At 49.9% G+C, this 15,769-nt stretch overlaps 1 protein-coding gene across 3 annotated transcripts; it reads left to right on the forward strand.

Annotated features, from left to right (window-relative positions):
- The first annotated feature begins 1,807 nt into the window (after window positions 1-1,807).
- LOC122380485 (LMBR1 domain-containing protein 2 homolog) lies at window positions 1,808-15,505 on the forward strand. 3 transcript variants are annotated; one of them, XM_043363679.1, is made up of 11 exons: window positions 1,808-1,853; window positions 5,937-6,858; window positions 7,243-7,715; window positions 8,105-8,315; window positions 9,167-9,403; window positions 10,867-10,978; window positions 11,276-11,457; window positions 11,893-12,026; window positions 12,218-12,323; window positions 12,645-12,984; window positions 14,147-15,505. In XM_043363679.1, the coding sequence occupies exons 2-11, from the start codon at window positions 6,685-6,687 to the stop codon at window positions 14,359-14,361; spliced, it is 2,184 nt and encodes a 727-aa protein (XP_043219614.1). In that variant the 5' UTR covers window positions 1,808-1,853; window positions 5,937-6,684; the 3' UTR covers window positions 14,362-15,505. The 3 variants fall into 3 exon arrangements, with proteins under 3 accessions (XP_043219614.1, XP_043219613.1, XP_043219612.1); XM_043363678.1 differs by having other exon boundaries at window positions 1,815-1,926; XM_043363677.1 differs by having other exon boundaries at window positions 1,840-1,922.
- Window positions 15,506-15,769: the final 264 nt, after the last annotated feature.

Raw genomic sequence — 15,769 nt, forward strand, 5'->3', positions numbered from 1 at the left:
GCTGGTGTTACTTCGGGTCCGTTAGCTCCCATGGGGTGTAGTGCCTCGGCCATGCGATCACAGATGCTGTTCAGACAGATAGGTAATCGGCATGTGAACAAAACTGACATTAAAATGTATCTGATTCATTAGGCTTTCAACAAGTGAAGAATTATGTGTGATATTCTTGTTAATCAGTTGAACTGGTTAGAATGACACCGTTACTAAAAAGTCCACTTAGTTCCTTCAATATCAATCGTGCTTCCCTTTTTCAACGAGCGATTTTACGAATAACTGAAGCATTTACGAAGCTGGCACTTGACGGATCACAGCAACGCCGAATATCGTACTCAAAAGCTACAGATAATAAGCTGATTAGGTATCCACCCTTAAGAACATAAATTTTTTCCTGTAGATAGTCCGTATCATAGTTTATTTACCCGCATAGGCAATATCAAATTCAAGCCTAAGAGGTTTCATGTCGCGTCCCAATAGCTGATTAGGCACATTTTGACTAGTCAACTGCCAAGACCCAAGTCAACAGACACCCGCTTTCCGCCGTCTGTATGGAATAAAACGGTCGTCCCCACTCTCCATCGCCTGTCCGCAGTGCCGCGCCGACTTCTAAGAGCCGTGTCGGCAGGTCCGACCGTGGGCGGTGGCCACCTGGCACTCGTGACCCGTGAGTCTGACCCGAGCCGGTGCCGGGTGTCACTGATGACCCAGCGCGGGACGCTGTGTCACCGCGCTGAGGTCACCAGCTGACCTGCATGGCGGCGACATAGTGGTAGCCCCATGGTGACCCAATAGTGACTCGGTAGTCAGTGGTGACCGATGGTGACCCACTGGCCACTGGTGACCCAGAGGTGACAAAAATTGACTTAATGAGTAATCGTTCACTCAAACATTCAAGCTAAATTTATATTAAAAACTAAAAAAATCGTGACCTGACAGTGGCCTTGGATTGACTACTTTGGTAAACGGCAGAAGCCGGCCCCCGCCTGACCATACCTATTGGCGGGTGATTGACCGATTGATGACTCGACTACGACCAGAACATGGCATTTACCCAGCACGTCACGAAAGCACCATTTCTGGTTGGCCTAGTGCTTTTGTGACACATAGAAGCCACCGCCGGAGAGATGCCTTCATGGTGCGTCTTTTGCTAGCGAACAGTTATACCTACAACAGCAGGTGCATCGACGGACACCTCGCAAACTCGTCAACCGGGCGCAGCTGCTCATCACGGGCTCCGTTACTGACTGGCTAAAGAGCTTATTTATCGAGCTTGTTCCATCGTGTGAATGCTGAATATCAATCTCGAAGGATGACACCCGACCCAGTGGGTAACGGTTTACGTTTGACTGGCGACTGTTAGGTACACCGGCGCGGGGCCTTCTTCACTTCAGTCGCTGTAAGTTACTCAGTTGTGACGTATGCTTGTCCATATACGGAAGGCCTGGACTCTAAACACAGACCCGGGACCGCCATATGGATGACGACCCGGGAGAGACGTCGGGGTTCGGGCAGTGCACCGCACGTTGACCAGTCAGCCATATCCTGATATACTGGCCTTTTATGTTTTTAATCTTTACTAGCATAGGTAAATTACTTATTCGGCTATTTTTCAGAGTGTAAAGGGCCCAAAAACTTGTAGATGCCCTCATGTCTCGGTGAAAACCAGCGCCACCTTTTGCTGATTAACATAAGTTTGCTGGCTTGTATGATTTAGTGGTCGCTTTCCTCACAGTCACCTCGAATCGCATAAGCTGCGCTAATATGACAAAAGATGCGCAGCTAAAATTGATCGGCATTGGCATATTTCTGTTGTTTATTGAATACATTACCTACCTACCATAGCTGGGATAATTGCTGTATTTTCGATTTATTGTATTTTAATGGCATTGGGTTTATTTGTGTCAGAACGGCATAGGGCTGGACACGTAGGTAATTTCTCAATTCATCTTGTTACCAATTACCATTATTTGTTTGATAGGTATTAAAATTCCGATCAAACAGGTATTCTTTTACTTTCAAGTCTGACTCAGAAACTTGGCAGTTGGCTTGATGTGATAATTAAGTAAAAAGTAGCACTTGAACATAGGCGCAACCTTCCTGCCATTGCAAGATGTGTAATCATAGGTTTCCCTTTAAAAGGTTCAGTATATGCCTCATTTTTTCCTTTGGTTTCATTTCCTAGCAATACAAAATTACAAAATCGGTCAAAATATATCCACAACTCACAAGAAACAGTTCTCAATACTCAATAGTCAATTATCAATACCAGGGCTGCAGAGTCAGAGTTGGAGTCAGAGTCAGAGTCAACAGTTCTGCGTGGAATCAGAGTCAGTCACCAAAAAAAATACTGACTCTGAATCCAGAGTCGAGTGGGAGTTAACGCTGCATGGCTCAACGTCATGCACTGCACCTGTTTGATTGATGATACTGCGCTCAAAATTAGAAATTGTCAGAAAAGGCCATTTCGCTGTTTTGAAAGAACGTTTTCAGAGAACAAGAAAGAAGCAGAAGACGCTGAATTCCCCAGAACCTGCTTTTTGATTCTGCATGTTATTTTTAATGCATATTTGCAACGTAAAGCCTTGGAACACGCAAGGGATTGTTTCAGGCAAGATAAAACGTCTCCATTCATTATTAAAGGGACCCTCCCACCTTCAAAAAGTTAATGAATTGGCACGCAAGTGATGTTGCTCGGTTCAGAAAGAGCGAAAACGAATATCTACCAAATTTCATCGAAAAATATTCACCGGTTTTCAAGATATTAGACTTTTACTTTTGTTTACTTTTTGGGATCTCCGCTGTTCCTAGCGACTTTATTTGAAAATGCGGCATTTGTTGCGCGCAAAGCAGCATATACCACCACGTGCTACCAAACGTTTTAGTAAAAGATTTTAAAATCGTTAGATCTCCACTGACGTCACAAATTCTAAGGGGGCATACCAATGCACTAGCCCCTTAGAATCCGAAAACTGCAAGTTTGAAATTCCATATCTCCGAATTAAAGCATTTGTCGATGTTGTGAGTGCCCAAACCGGTATCTGCAGGCCATGGCCACCAATTTGGCTATCTCAACTCAAAACTAATGTTAAGGTGGGAGTGTCCCTTTAACTTCAATACCATGATATGGATTTTAATAGAACTGTCCAGAGTCAGAGTTGGAGTCAGAGTTGACTTTTCAAGCTGGAGCTGGACTCTGAGTCACCCTAAAATCCATTGACTCCTCAGCCACGCTCAATACAGTCAATGAATTGACACCAATTCCAAAACACACATAGCATCTGTGTTTATCTTTTTGATTTTCTTTTTTCCTGTTAAGATGAAGACAACTGAGACATAATTTTGTTTGTAAACTTCTTTGATACACTTAAGATTTAAGTTACACAGTAAACTACCGAGGCTGTTGGTGTGCTGGTTTCATAGGTGGGCACCGTTCCCCAAAATTGTAACTTCGTTACTCGTTCCTCCGTTCCCTCAAAACGTGACTTCCGTTACTCGTTCCTCCGTTCCTCTGTATATAATGTAACGTAAGTTCTTTTAGTCCGTTACTCCGTTACAGCAAAATAAAAAACGTTAAAATGTTGGGTATTTCAAACATTTTTGAGACCATTCTGACCCAACTAAACCTACCGAGAAAGCGGAATGCCCACCAAATCTACCAAGACAGTGGGCACTGATTGGACACTAAACCTTGGAACGTCTGGTGGTACTGATGCGCATCACTTGTCCCCGGCCAGATGCCGGTTGCACTTCACGAACACTAGACGTTCCAGGTTGGCATCTGAGAGCATAGGCGGCGGAACGGGGGGGGGGGGGGGGGCACCGGCGCACCGTGCCCCCTTTGATTTTGGCATTTTAACATTAGCCCTATGTGCGTTGCATGGAAAGAATGGGACAAAAAGTCGGCAGTGCCCCCCCCCTCTCCCTTAACCCTAGAACGCCTAGGGGGGGGGGGGGTTGTATCAACCCCCCCCCCCCTGAGGTTTTTTCGAAGTGCACGCTAAACGGCTTGTCGTAGCGGGCTGAAATTTTCAATACCCTCTGGGGCAACCTTTTCGCATCTTTTGCCGAAAAAAAATTGATCGGGTCATGTCAGATCACGGAGTTATGACGTCATAAGAGGTACAGCCTCCGGCCGACAGTTACCAAACGTGTGCGCCGAATCCCTAGGTTTTCTGCCGGTGATACCCACATTGTTTGATGGATCATGATGAAACTTCCCATGCATGTTGGGGCAAGCATTGGCTATCGTGTGGTGCAAGAAAATTGACCGGGTCAGGTCAGGTCACGGAGCTATGACGTCACAAGAGGAACAGCGTCCGGTACTATTTTTGAAAAGCGCCCGAACCACTATTTTGCTAATTCTTGTCACCTCAATGGGAATATGCAGCAATATTAGCTTCTATAGGGAGCAAATGGACCTCCCAAATCCAAAAATACAATCAGATTTCAAAAATTTAAATTTTGATTTTTCGAATTTCTGCCGCCGACTGTGACCTTGCCGACTTCCGGCGCTCCCAACGCGCCATTTTTAGAGCTAGGGAAACGAAATACATACCAAACGATAGAGAATTGATCAAGGAACACGATAGTTAGTGAAGGTTTCAAGTCGATATCTCCCACCGTTTTGCCGCAATCGCCGCGGAAAGTCGAAAAAGTTTGATTTTTTCGGAAAATTTGACCTTTGACCGGTCATAAGTAGGTCAAATGTTGACCTAGGACCAAAAAATATACCACCAATCGCGAGATCTCGTTGAGAGCAATCCGTTGGTTTTTCCGCTAAGCTCTACGACCTTCCGTTTCGAAACGCCAGGGGGGGTCGTAACAACCCCCCCCCCCCTGGTCGTTCGTGTTATGAGAAATGGCCTGGTCGTGCGAGGGTTAAAGGGACTATCCCACCTTCTAAAATGTTGTTAAAACCAGTTAAATTGTGCCCGACTTTATAGATTGGATGACCAGGAACACGGTTCTGGCATTTATTTTTCATTAAACATCTTAGGCTTCCCATATTCCAAACACAAACTTTCAAATATGTGACGTCACAGCCCAAAATTACCTCCTTCCCCAGGCCACATTACTGTCATAAAGCTGATTCTTTTTACTCTGTAGGCACCACAACAAAGTTCAGACCAAGTTTTAAGCGATTTTTCAACGAACAAACCCATTTAAATCAGAATGACTAAACGAGGTGACGTCTCACTAACGGTCGCTCCATGTTGAAGATAGGGCCTTGTACAAGGCCCATTTTCAAATGAAGGGAACGAATTTCTTCAACACCAGGAGGCCGCGGGGGTTGCAACCTAGATAGATAGTGGTTTCTGAACCTCGCCGCAAACTTGGCTATCTCAACTCAAACCCCATGTTAAATGTGGGATAGTCCCTTTAATTGAAGATGTTCCGCTGCCACTTTCTGAGAGGGTAGCCCTTTTTGCACGTAGCACATCTTTTCCCATTGAGAACATGCGCTCTACTGAGGCGCTTGAAGGGACGCCCGTGTTGAACTTTGCGAACACATACTGCAACGCCGGCTCATTGCGGAAGGCCAGTACACTGTACAGTGTACACTGAGGCCATCTTCCGTCTTCAAGTCAGGGCTGCTCAATAATCCACTATTCCGCTGCTGCATTAATGTCTGTGGGTTAGCTGAAAGATCAACCCGCTCGGACAACGAAAAGTAACGGAGGAACGAAGGAACGGACTAAACTGTTAACTTGTAACGGAGGAACGAACAACCAATGTAACGGAAGTTACTTGGTCCGTTACCCTTTTTAAAATGTAACGAGTCCGTTCCTCCGTTCCTAAAAATTGTAACGGCGTTCCGGAACGGAGGAACGGAGGAACGGATCGTGCCCACCTATGGCTGGTTTTGAGTGCCAGCCGCCAGGTAAAATCAGTTGGCTTTTGGCAGTGTTTCCATCTGTAACTTTCTGTGCCTGTTCCAGCTGCAGTCCCGTGGTGACCTGGTCTCTGCTGTGTCTGACTGCCCGTGAGCTGTGATGGCGGACAGTGGCAGTGGACGTCTCAGGGAGGTGCTGCCCCGCCAGGGTCTGCTGCATTCTGAGGATGCTCCGAGCATGGTGCTCTGCAAGCCCAAACTGCTGCCACTCAAGTCTGTGACGCTGGAGAAGATGGAACAGATGCAGCGAGAGGCGGACCAGAAGGCCCGTGACCAGGCGCGACAGCCAACCTCCGCTGGCCGGAACTGAACTGCACCACGTCACCGCAACTTGCTGCCAGTCCCACGCAGAGATCAGACTACAGCGGAGTTGAGCTTGACTAAACTTTGACATACTGCTACTGTGTCGAGGGCCAGTGTAGAGAAACATTGGGCAATAAGTGGGACCTGGAGTGAAAACCTGTGGAGCCATTCTAGCCAAGAACTAAGCTACAGATTGATGGGACATTGACATATTAGTTCTGTACATTTATTGAAGGTAATTTAGTAATTTTGGCCGGGACAGCGTGTGCATTATATCAGAGACACTGAGTGAATTATTGGTCACTGCATGTGAAACGCACATCTGGCACACTGAACTACTTAAACCCAAGAAGTGACACAGGCAACTCAGTGGACTGCAAACTTTCTGAGATCAGTGCACTTTGTAGCCGTAATCGCTCCACAGTGTAGGTAAATCCCCAGTGCTGAGTCAGTGATATCTAGCAGAAGTCCATCAATACCAAACCATCACGATGACAGCGGGCCCGCTGTCAGTGGAGATTGTCGCCACCTTCTGCGTGGCGGCCGCGCTGCTGTATCGGTACGGCGACTGGCGTAACCACCACGTGTTCGTCACGATCTCGGTGCTGATCGCCTGGTACTTCTCACTCATCATCGTCTTCGTCATCCCCATGGACGTGTCCAGGGTGAGGAAACGAGCGCGAGCAGGGTGGGGAGTGGAGAGGGGACGGCGGTTGGCGGCAAGTGTGCCTTAGTTTCTGTTAAATGAAGTGCTGGCCACTGGCCAGTGAAGGGTAGACCAGTGGACATGTTTCGTTGGATGATCGTAAAACAACTGCGTATGTCACGTAAAAACGGTTTTTCGACGGCTTAGAATCCCCAGTAGTTACGATGGTTTGTAAGATTATTCATTTTGTGACATTTTCGTTTGTTTCCGAGTAATTTGGTGGCTGTGAATCTCCTGTTTCAAGTCGTCTGCATTTTTCTTTACGTGTTTGTTTTATTAACATTTATTTGTTCAGTTTAATACAATTCCATTGCATTAACAAGACTCTGTTCGTCCGTTGCAGACGGCGTACAACAAATGTGTCCGTGATCACGATCTGCCTGTGAGCACCACTACCGTGGCACCGCCGTCCAACGACACCATTCTGCCGGACAACGTCACCATCACCACCGTCACCAGCGCCAACACCAGCGTCACCACGGCAGTGCCATCCACAGTCGCCTTTTTCGGCTCCTCGAGTGACGCGCCGATCACGGCCGGCCCCTCCCCGGAGCCGACACCGTGCGAGCGGCCCTGGAGCTACGTATCCGAGGCAGTGATGATCGACCTGTGGCGCGTGGTCTACTGGACCTCGCAGGCGCTCACCTGGCTCATCATGCCGATGACGCAGTCGTACACCCAGGCAGGCGACTTCACCGTCAAGGGGAAGCTGCGCACGGCGCTGGTGGATAACGCAATCTATTACGGGTCGTACCTGATCATCGCCATCATTCTGCTGATCTACATCAGCACGCAGCCGGGCGTCCATGTCGACGGGTGAGGAACGGAACAGAGGGGATGATAGAAAGACAGGGAACCGGATAAAAAATTGACGTTTGGTGCCGCACGAACCGGTGTCTGGGAGTCTCTGGCTGACGTTAATTGGGGAACGTCACGCTTTCTTGACGTGCTGTGTGTGCATTTTTCCATCCGTGTGTGACCTCCGTTTTGCTCTTCCCCTTTGATCGGGTTTGAATATAACATAAACTCGGGCCAAATATAAGCCAACCCACTCTCCACATGACCGGTTCTGACTTCAACTTTTTGACCTTACTTCTTCGTTTTGCCCTTTTGAACTGATCTGACCTGCTCCTCTCCACCCTCTAACTAGACCAACTCCTCCCTCTGACCGTGTCTCACCAAACCGCCGCCAATGTGACCGGCAGACCGCACCTGAAGCTGATCGCCTCGTCTGCCAGTAACACGTGGGGCCTATTCCTGCTGGTTCTGCTGCTCGGCTACTCCCTAGTGGAGGTGCCGCGCGCCCTGTGGCACGCCGCCCAGCGCGGCTGGAGCCTCCGGCACGGCTACTTCCGAGTGGCCAAACTGAGCGCCGAACGCTCCGAGGCAGAGGAGGCCCTCGATGACGTACTGGATGTGAGTGTTCATCGGCTGTTTATCTACAATATTGCCGTAATCATTATTAATATTGGTGCTACTAATTGGATATTTAAATTGTTTTTACTGTGATCCCTTCTATTATCGCTGCTCGCTTAGCTTTGTTTTTATTGACGGATATTCTTGAATACCGTGGTCCTTTAGAACGGGACATAGACTCTCGTCCCGTCGACAGAACGTCGACCTTTAACTAACTAGATAAGGTAACCCTGAGTGAGAGTTTTATTGTTCGCATTACGCTGCGATGTTTCATGTTTCAACCGGTTCTGCAGGTTTGCGTCGGTGTTGAAATTTACCGTCAACAATGGGACTTAGTTGCGACGTTTGGCATTTCATGTTTGTACCGTTAATTTTCTTTTTTGTTTTGTTCACGGATGAGTGAAGAAACCATCCAAATTTGGTGATAATTAGCTTCAGGAGCCCAAATATTTTCTTGGAAACGAAACGAAGCAATAACTGCTTGTCCTACATCGTGTATTGTTGAGCTTTGGATGCCGTGCCATTTACGACAATCATTAGTGAGGTGGGATGCAAGGGTAAATTCTCCTTCGGACAGCCGGAAGTCTTTAGGGCTGTGCAGTTTCACATAGCTGGTAAGCACCAATGTATCTTGGTTTTCTCGCTGCTTTTGTAGTGTCTCTAATGTTTTAGTGTGTCGTATTTGAGGATTCGTCATTGGCCACAAATCCCATAAAGCCATTCAGAATTATCTTGATTTGCACCTTTTACCCATCTAACGTCAGTGACAATTTCTCCTTTTCCACACATAGGTACCCAATCCTTTTGCACTTTCACCTGACCCCTCTGTCTCCGTATGTTTTCGCCGCCAGTCGTTGCAGCTGGCTTCGGAGGCGATCAGCGGCAGCCACCCGCTGCGGCCCTGCGTGGACACGGTGCTGGCCAAGGTCCCCGCCGGGCTGCAGCAGAGGATGAAGCGCCGGCAGCGAGCCGGGGACGCGGCGCCCATGCCTACCCAGAAGTCGCTGGTGGCCCTGCATCGGCAGGTGATCCGGGCCCTGCAGCACCACCACCGCACCGAGGCCCAGTGGGAGATGTTGGTAGAGGAGGTAAGAATATTATACCACTATCGTACCGAGAAAATAGGATACCCTCCACTATACCACCACCGCACCGAGAGATCAATAGGATACGCTCCTCTATACCACCACCGCACCGAGAGATCAATAGGATACGCTCCTCTATACCACCACCGCACCGAGAGATCAATAGGATACGCTCCTCTATACCACCACCGCACCGAGAGATCAATAGGATACCCTCCACTATACCACCACCGCACCGAGAGATCAATAGGATACCCTCCTCTATACCACCACCGCACCGAGAGATCAATAGGATACGCTCCTCTATACCACCACCGCACCGAGAGATCAATAGGATACGCTCCTCTATACCACCACCGCACCGAGAGATCAATAGGATACGCTCCTCTATACCACCACCGCACCGAGAGATCAATAGGATACGCTCCTCTATACCACCACCGCACCGAGAGATCAATAGGATACGCTCCTCTATACCACCACCGCACCGAGAGATCAATAGGATACGCTCCTCTATACCACCACCGCACCGAGAGATCAATAGGATACGCTCCTCTATACCACCACCGCACCGAGAGATCAATAGGATACGCTCCTCTATACCACCGCCGCACCGAGAGATCAATAGGATACGCTCCTCTATACCACCACCGCACCGAGAGATCAATAGGATACGCTCCTCTATACCACCACCGCACCGAGAGATCAATAGGATACGCTCCTCTATACCACCACCGCACCGAGAGATCAATAGGATACGCTCCTCTATACCACCACCGCACCGAGAGATCAATAGGATACGCTCCTCTATACCACCACCGCACCGAGAGATCAATAGGATACGCTCCTCTATACCACCACCGCACCGAGAGATCAATAGGATACGCTCCTCTATACCACCACCGCACCGAGAGATCAATAGGATACGCTCCTCTATACCACCACCGCACCGAGAGATCAATAGGATACGCTCCTCTATACCACCACCGCACCGAGAGATCAATAGGATACCCTCCACTATACCACCACCGCACCGAGAGATCAATAGGATACCCTCCTCTATACCACCACCGCACCGAGAGATCAATAGGATACCCTCCTCTATACCACCACCGCACCGAGAGATCAATAGGATACCCTCCTCTATACCACCACCGCACCGAGAGATCAATAGGATACGCTCCTCTATACCACCGCCGTACTGAGGCTCAGTGCGAGATGTTGGTGGAGGAGGTAAGTTTATAAATGAGAGGGGTGTGGATACCCCTGTACCTTTACCGCACCGAGAGAGAATGATATCCTCGTTCTATACAAACACTGTATCGTGGCGCAAAACCTTGGAGATGCCGAGCTGTGTATTGGAAGCCCCGCTGAGTGCTAAAACGTCATGCAATATGCATTTCACTCTACAGTCGCAGGCAGCCGAACTAACCCTTCTCCTATCTCCGTTTGTGTAAAATCGTCAGGTGATCGAGCTTGAGGACGTATCTGAGAACCAGCGTCACCGAGACGGCTACTTCAAACCGAGCCTTCCCCGACCGCCCAGCTGGACCAGTCTCATTATTGGCGCGCGGCTAGGTAAGGTGATGGTGCCATTGCGGTGTTTTCGGAACATTTCCAGGATGCGTATTTTGTGAGTTTGTGACGCATAACATTGTTAATCGATGCTATGGACTATGGTAGAGAGGTGAGGAGGTGAGAGTAACTACCGGTACCACCACTGTACCGAGGCCCAGCGGAAGATGTTGGTAAAGGAAGTGAGAATAGCCCATGGACGAATAGCCTAGCAGTTTATTGAATAGCCCTCAGCTCTGTAGTCATTCGTCCAGTTAGTTTTGGAAATATAATCTGACTCTTATACGCCTTTCCCCTCAGAATGGTACTGGAAGTGCCGCCTACGCGGATATGCACTCCGCTGCCTCTCTGTGGTCTGCGCCATCACATCCTTCATGGTGGTCTGGTCGGAGCTCACCTTCTTCAACAAGAGCCCGACACTGTCGCTGTTCGCAGTCTTCATCAACGCCGCAAAGTCCAACTACGACTATCTGGCGATTGAGGTTCGTTAACTGTTCAATTAACGTCCGATTACTTCGTGTTGTTGTTGTCGGTGTGTGGCTGTTTTTCCGCATTCATTATGCTAAACTGACCATGCTTGCGCTCGGTGTGCGGGATCATTTCCTCATGGTTGCGTGGCTTTGTCGTAGTTTTGTGTTATCAATGAAGGTACTTACATATCGAAGTGCAGTATCCGGGTACAACAAAGTAATGCTATGTCTCCTTTGATTACCGTGGAGAAAAAGGTATCTACAGATCTCATGTCCCATGATGATTTAGATCCCATGTCTATCGATCAGAACAATGCCAGATAAACATGAACATTTTTTGTTTGTACTCTTCATTCCCTCATTAGTTGGATGTTGCGGCATTGTTCTGTTCAGCGGCGATCACACACAGGTAATGGTGACCGTTGACTGTTCCTTTTCATTCCACAGGTGATATCTAGTCTCACAATAGCTTACCTCTGCGTCTGTACTTACTACACGATATTCAAGATCCGCGTGTTGAACTTCTACTACCTGGCTCCGAACCACCAGACAGATCAGCACAGTCTCATCTTCTCCGGGATGTAAGTGCAACGACTTCACACCGATATTAAAGAGTGTACGGTATGCTTCTCTGTGCACAACTCTTCGTTGGTTCTTTCTTTAAGTATGTCTATATTATGATGACAATGTGTTTTCCCCTGCGCTTTAAATAGGTTCACGGACTCGCAGAGTCATCCCGCCCTCCTGACTCCTCCCCCCTCTGTCCCCGCAGGCTGCTGTGTCGTCTGACCCCACCACTCTGCCTCAACTTCCTCGGTATGATCCACATGGACAGCCACATCATCAAGGACAGGGTGGACGAGACCGCTTATACCAAGGTGAGTGACGTGGCCCCTCAGGGCAGCCGGGAGGAGTAGGGCGACAACAATTTGTGTACTAGAATGTGTAGCTGAGAGTACTGTTATAATGGGAGTCGGGAGACTGATCGGGTGAACGACCTCTGGTCCCAGATCCCGTTGGTTGTGTAGATGGCGTTTCATTCGATCATGACGCAAATATTTGTTTGGCTATTTTAGTGCCAGTCTACTGGCAGTGCTGCAAGTTGATCTTTCGATTCGATATTCGGCATTTCTTCGTCTCTTATCTCTCTCAGATCTCGGCCCCGCCTTTGAGATCGTTTCTGTCTCCGTCTTCCACAGATCATGGGCCACATGGACGTGTTGGCCATCCTGTCGGAGGGTTTCAACATCTACTTCCCCATGTGCGTGCTGGCCTTTTGCCTGGCCACGTGGTTCTCGCTGGGCGCGCGGCTGCTCAGCTTCCTCGGCTTCCAGCAGTTCCTCGACCAGGACGAGATCACCACCGACCTGACGGACGAGGGCCGCGAGCTGGTGCGGCGAGAGCACCGGCGCCGGCAGCGGCAGAGCGGCGCCGAGACGCGCCCCGCCCCGCGCGCCGACCCCGCCCCCACTGGCGGAGGAGGGGGAGGGTGGGGCAGCCAGGCGTACCGCGCCGCCGTGCAGCGCGCCGAACAACGCAGTGAGTCGCGCATCATTGGGCAGCGTAGTCGACTGTTATAGTTAGTTTGGAGGCTTGGCTCGGGTTCCATCAACAATGGGAGTACTCCCATTCTACTACTTAGTAGAATGAAGGCTGCCGGATAGTTAGGTATTGTTTGTAACATGGCGGAGCAGAACTGGCGGTGTATTTTTCTTGCGGCCGTTTTATTTGCAGTTCTATGAACCGTGGTACTCAATTCACATTGTGTCCATATTTGTAGATTGAAACCATTGCTTCCCTGCCATTGTCACTACTTTGACGCAGAAACTGTTATAAAAAGGCGCAACAGTGAGTATTTAGCTCGGAACCTACTTGACCGGCTCAAATTTCTTAATAGTGACTCACGTTCCCTTCCTCCATCCTTTGTCAGTTACCTACTAGCTGAGGACCCAATTAGGCAGTAAAATACTAATAATACAAAAGTGTCGCCACCATTGTTATTACCCGTTTCACCATTGAGCCACTAGCTCGAAGTGTCGCCCCAAACTCCAGTGAATGGGTGACGTCGCATTCCTTTCCGCTCGAACTGCTTCTGTCGTATTGTATTTACAGTTTACCTCCGGTCGCTGAAGCACCAAGCAATGTACTCTTAGCAGGATAGGTCCTGCACATGACCGAAGAGTGATCACCAATGCCCTACCATAATCCCTTCAAGGTGTCGACTGCCGAAACTTTATTTGGAGGATACTTACGATCACGGGAATCTGTAGTTGGTTGACTGTAATGATCACTGATATGACTTTCCCCTTTCCCCATCCACATCTCCCTCCCCCGCAGTGTGCCCCGCCCCCCGTTCTTGCGCCTCTCTGGCCCCTCCCTCTCTCCCCAGCAGGGTGCTCGCTCCTGTCCCGCTCTAACCCCCCTCCCCCAGCAGTGAGCTCGTTCCTGTCTCTAAGGCTCTCCCTTTCCCCTGGCATTGCGCTCGTTCTCTCAGACTCTAACCCTCCCTCTCTCTCTCTCTCTCCGGCAGGCGCTCGTTCTTTCCTTTGACACCCTCTGCCATCTGCATGCGCTCGTTCCTGTCTGTAACCACCCCTTCCTCCTCCGCAGTGCGCTCGTTCCTGCCCCGCTCTAACCCCTCCCTTATCTTGCAGTGCGCTCGTTCCTGCCCCGCTCTGATCGTTACCTCTCTCGCCCGCAGTGCGCTCGTTCCTGCCCCGCTCGGAGTCGGGCGAGTCGGCGCGGCTGGAGCTGCTCGGGTCGCCCGATCCGCCGTTCCCGGGCCGGGAGCGGCCGGCACGCGACTCCTGGACCGAGCCCGAAGTCGAGAGCGTCGGACGCGTCGGAGACGACGGCTTCAGCTACAGCCGCACCGGCCGGCCCGCAGCGCCCAGAGGCATCTTCGACGACGTGTGAGCGGGAGGGGCGGGACGGGAAGATATGTGTGCTGGACGGGAGGGTTGGGAGGAGTGATGGAGTTACTAAGTCAAGTCAGGACTGGTCAGTCGGCAGGCGGCAGTCCGAGCTGCCACCAAGCAGCGGGAGGGCTGCCATATTTTCGCCGGGTCGTTGGATAGAGTAGTAAAGTAATCTTGGTTGGATACCGAGCACACATTGGATCGATAGCCTACAGTGTCAGTGCTGCGGCTTCTCGGTCCAAGTGTATCTCTCTAATGCGTTCCAGTGGTATTTGATAGAGAAGGGAACTCGGCGCAGGGTCGGCATTTATGGGAAGTTAATTCAGCAGCAGTCACAGACGTGGGTGGCATTTTATATCGCGTGCACAGAGTATGATTCTATTTACGGAGGCAGCAGCGGCCGGGGGCGAGCCATCACGTCGCTAACGATCTACCGATAAATACGTTTTTAAGACCTATAAAGACAGCAGGCTGCTAAGCTGCCGTCACTTCACGCCGTCGCTAAGGAGGTTATTTATGCTATTTATTTCGCTTTATGGGTGTCAGCTTCCCACTGTCCGTTGGGACGCGTAGGTTGTGACGCGTCAGCACAAGGTCATTATTTAGTCGTCGGTGTGCCAGCTATAGCCGTGCTGTCTATACACTAATGTACGCTGCTGTTTTGTATATGCACTGTGATGAGTCGCCTACGGTATCGTATTTGCCATGGCAGGTTGTGTGTGTGAGTTTACGAGAAAATGCAGATTTTCCTTTATCAAAGATTGTGCTGGCTATTTCATGAAATGACGGTGTAAGGTGATTTCTTCGGGCATTTCTTTTAACTCCGTGCGGTGTGCCTGTGGTTTCCTGTCTGCGTCAGAACATGTGTGGGGACCCGGGATGTCACAGTGGAGCTTCTTCATTCGCCATAACCGGCCTCCGCCGTGCGTTGGACCGGGGCTGGAGCTTTCTTCGTGATTTTTTTTTTTTTTTCACGTCTGAGAGTTTGTGCTGGCTGGGGTTAGGGTTGAGTGATAGGGGCGAGTGTGCTGATGAGGACCGACAGACCGGAGCCAGGTCAGGTCAGGCTCGGGTTGTATTCTGCGATCTCAGCTGTTTAGGATCGGTATAGCTTCTGGTCGGAATATACGTGTCCAATATTACCTTCGGTATGTTCACTGGGGACGGAGAATCGATGGGTTATGCAACAGCGGCGAGTGCGGCCTTCTGGGATAATGGATACGTCACTGGCGATGGATTTATTTTAAGCGCCTACCTGTCAGTCTGAGTTCCAGGCAGTGACACTCGGCGGAATCCGGAAGCGGCTCGGTGTCAGTCGTGTCAGTCGCGTCACCTGTCCTTGCCGGTGCGGTGACACAGTGGTGCCGTGTCACCCGGTCGGCGGCGGCTCCGGCCGTACCCCCGTG

This window comes from Amphibalanus amphitrite, unplaced genomic scaffold (assembly GCF_019059575.1).
Source record: "Amphibalanus amphitrite isolate SeventyFive unplaced genomic scaffold, NRLGWU_Aamphi_draft 000098F_arrow, whole genome shotgun sequence".
Taxonomy (NCBI): Eukaryota; Metazoa; Arthropoda; class Thecostraca; order Balanomorpha; family Balanidae; genus Amphibalanus; species Amphibalanus amphitrite.

Bases quoted from the DNA above. Each gene is read 5' to 3' on its own strand.
- LOC122380485 (XM_043363679.1), top strand. From the start codon at position 6,685: ATGACAGCGGGCCCGCTGTCAGTGGAGATTGTCGCCACCTTCTGCGTG. The intron at 6,859-7,242 runs GTGAGGAAACGA...CGTCCGTTGCAG, and splicing joins TCCCCATGGACGTGTCCAGG to ACGGCGTACAACAAATGTGT. The intron at 7,716-8,104 runs GTGAGGAACGGA...TGTGACCGGCAG, and splicing joins CCGGGCGTCCATGTCGACGG to ACCGCACCTGAAGCTGATCG.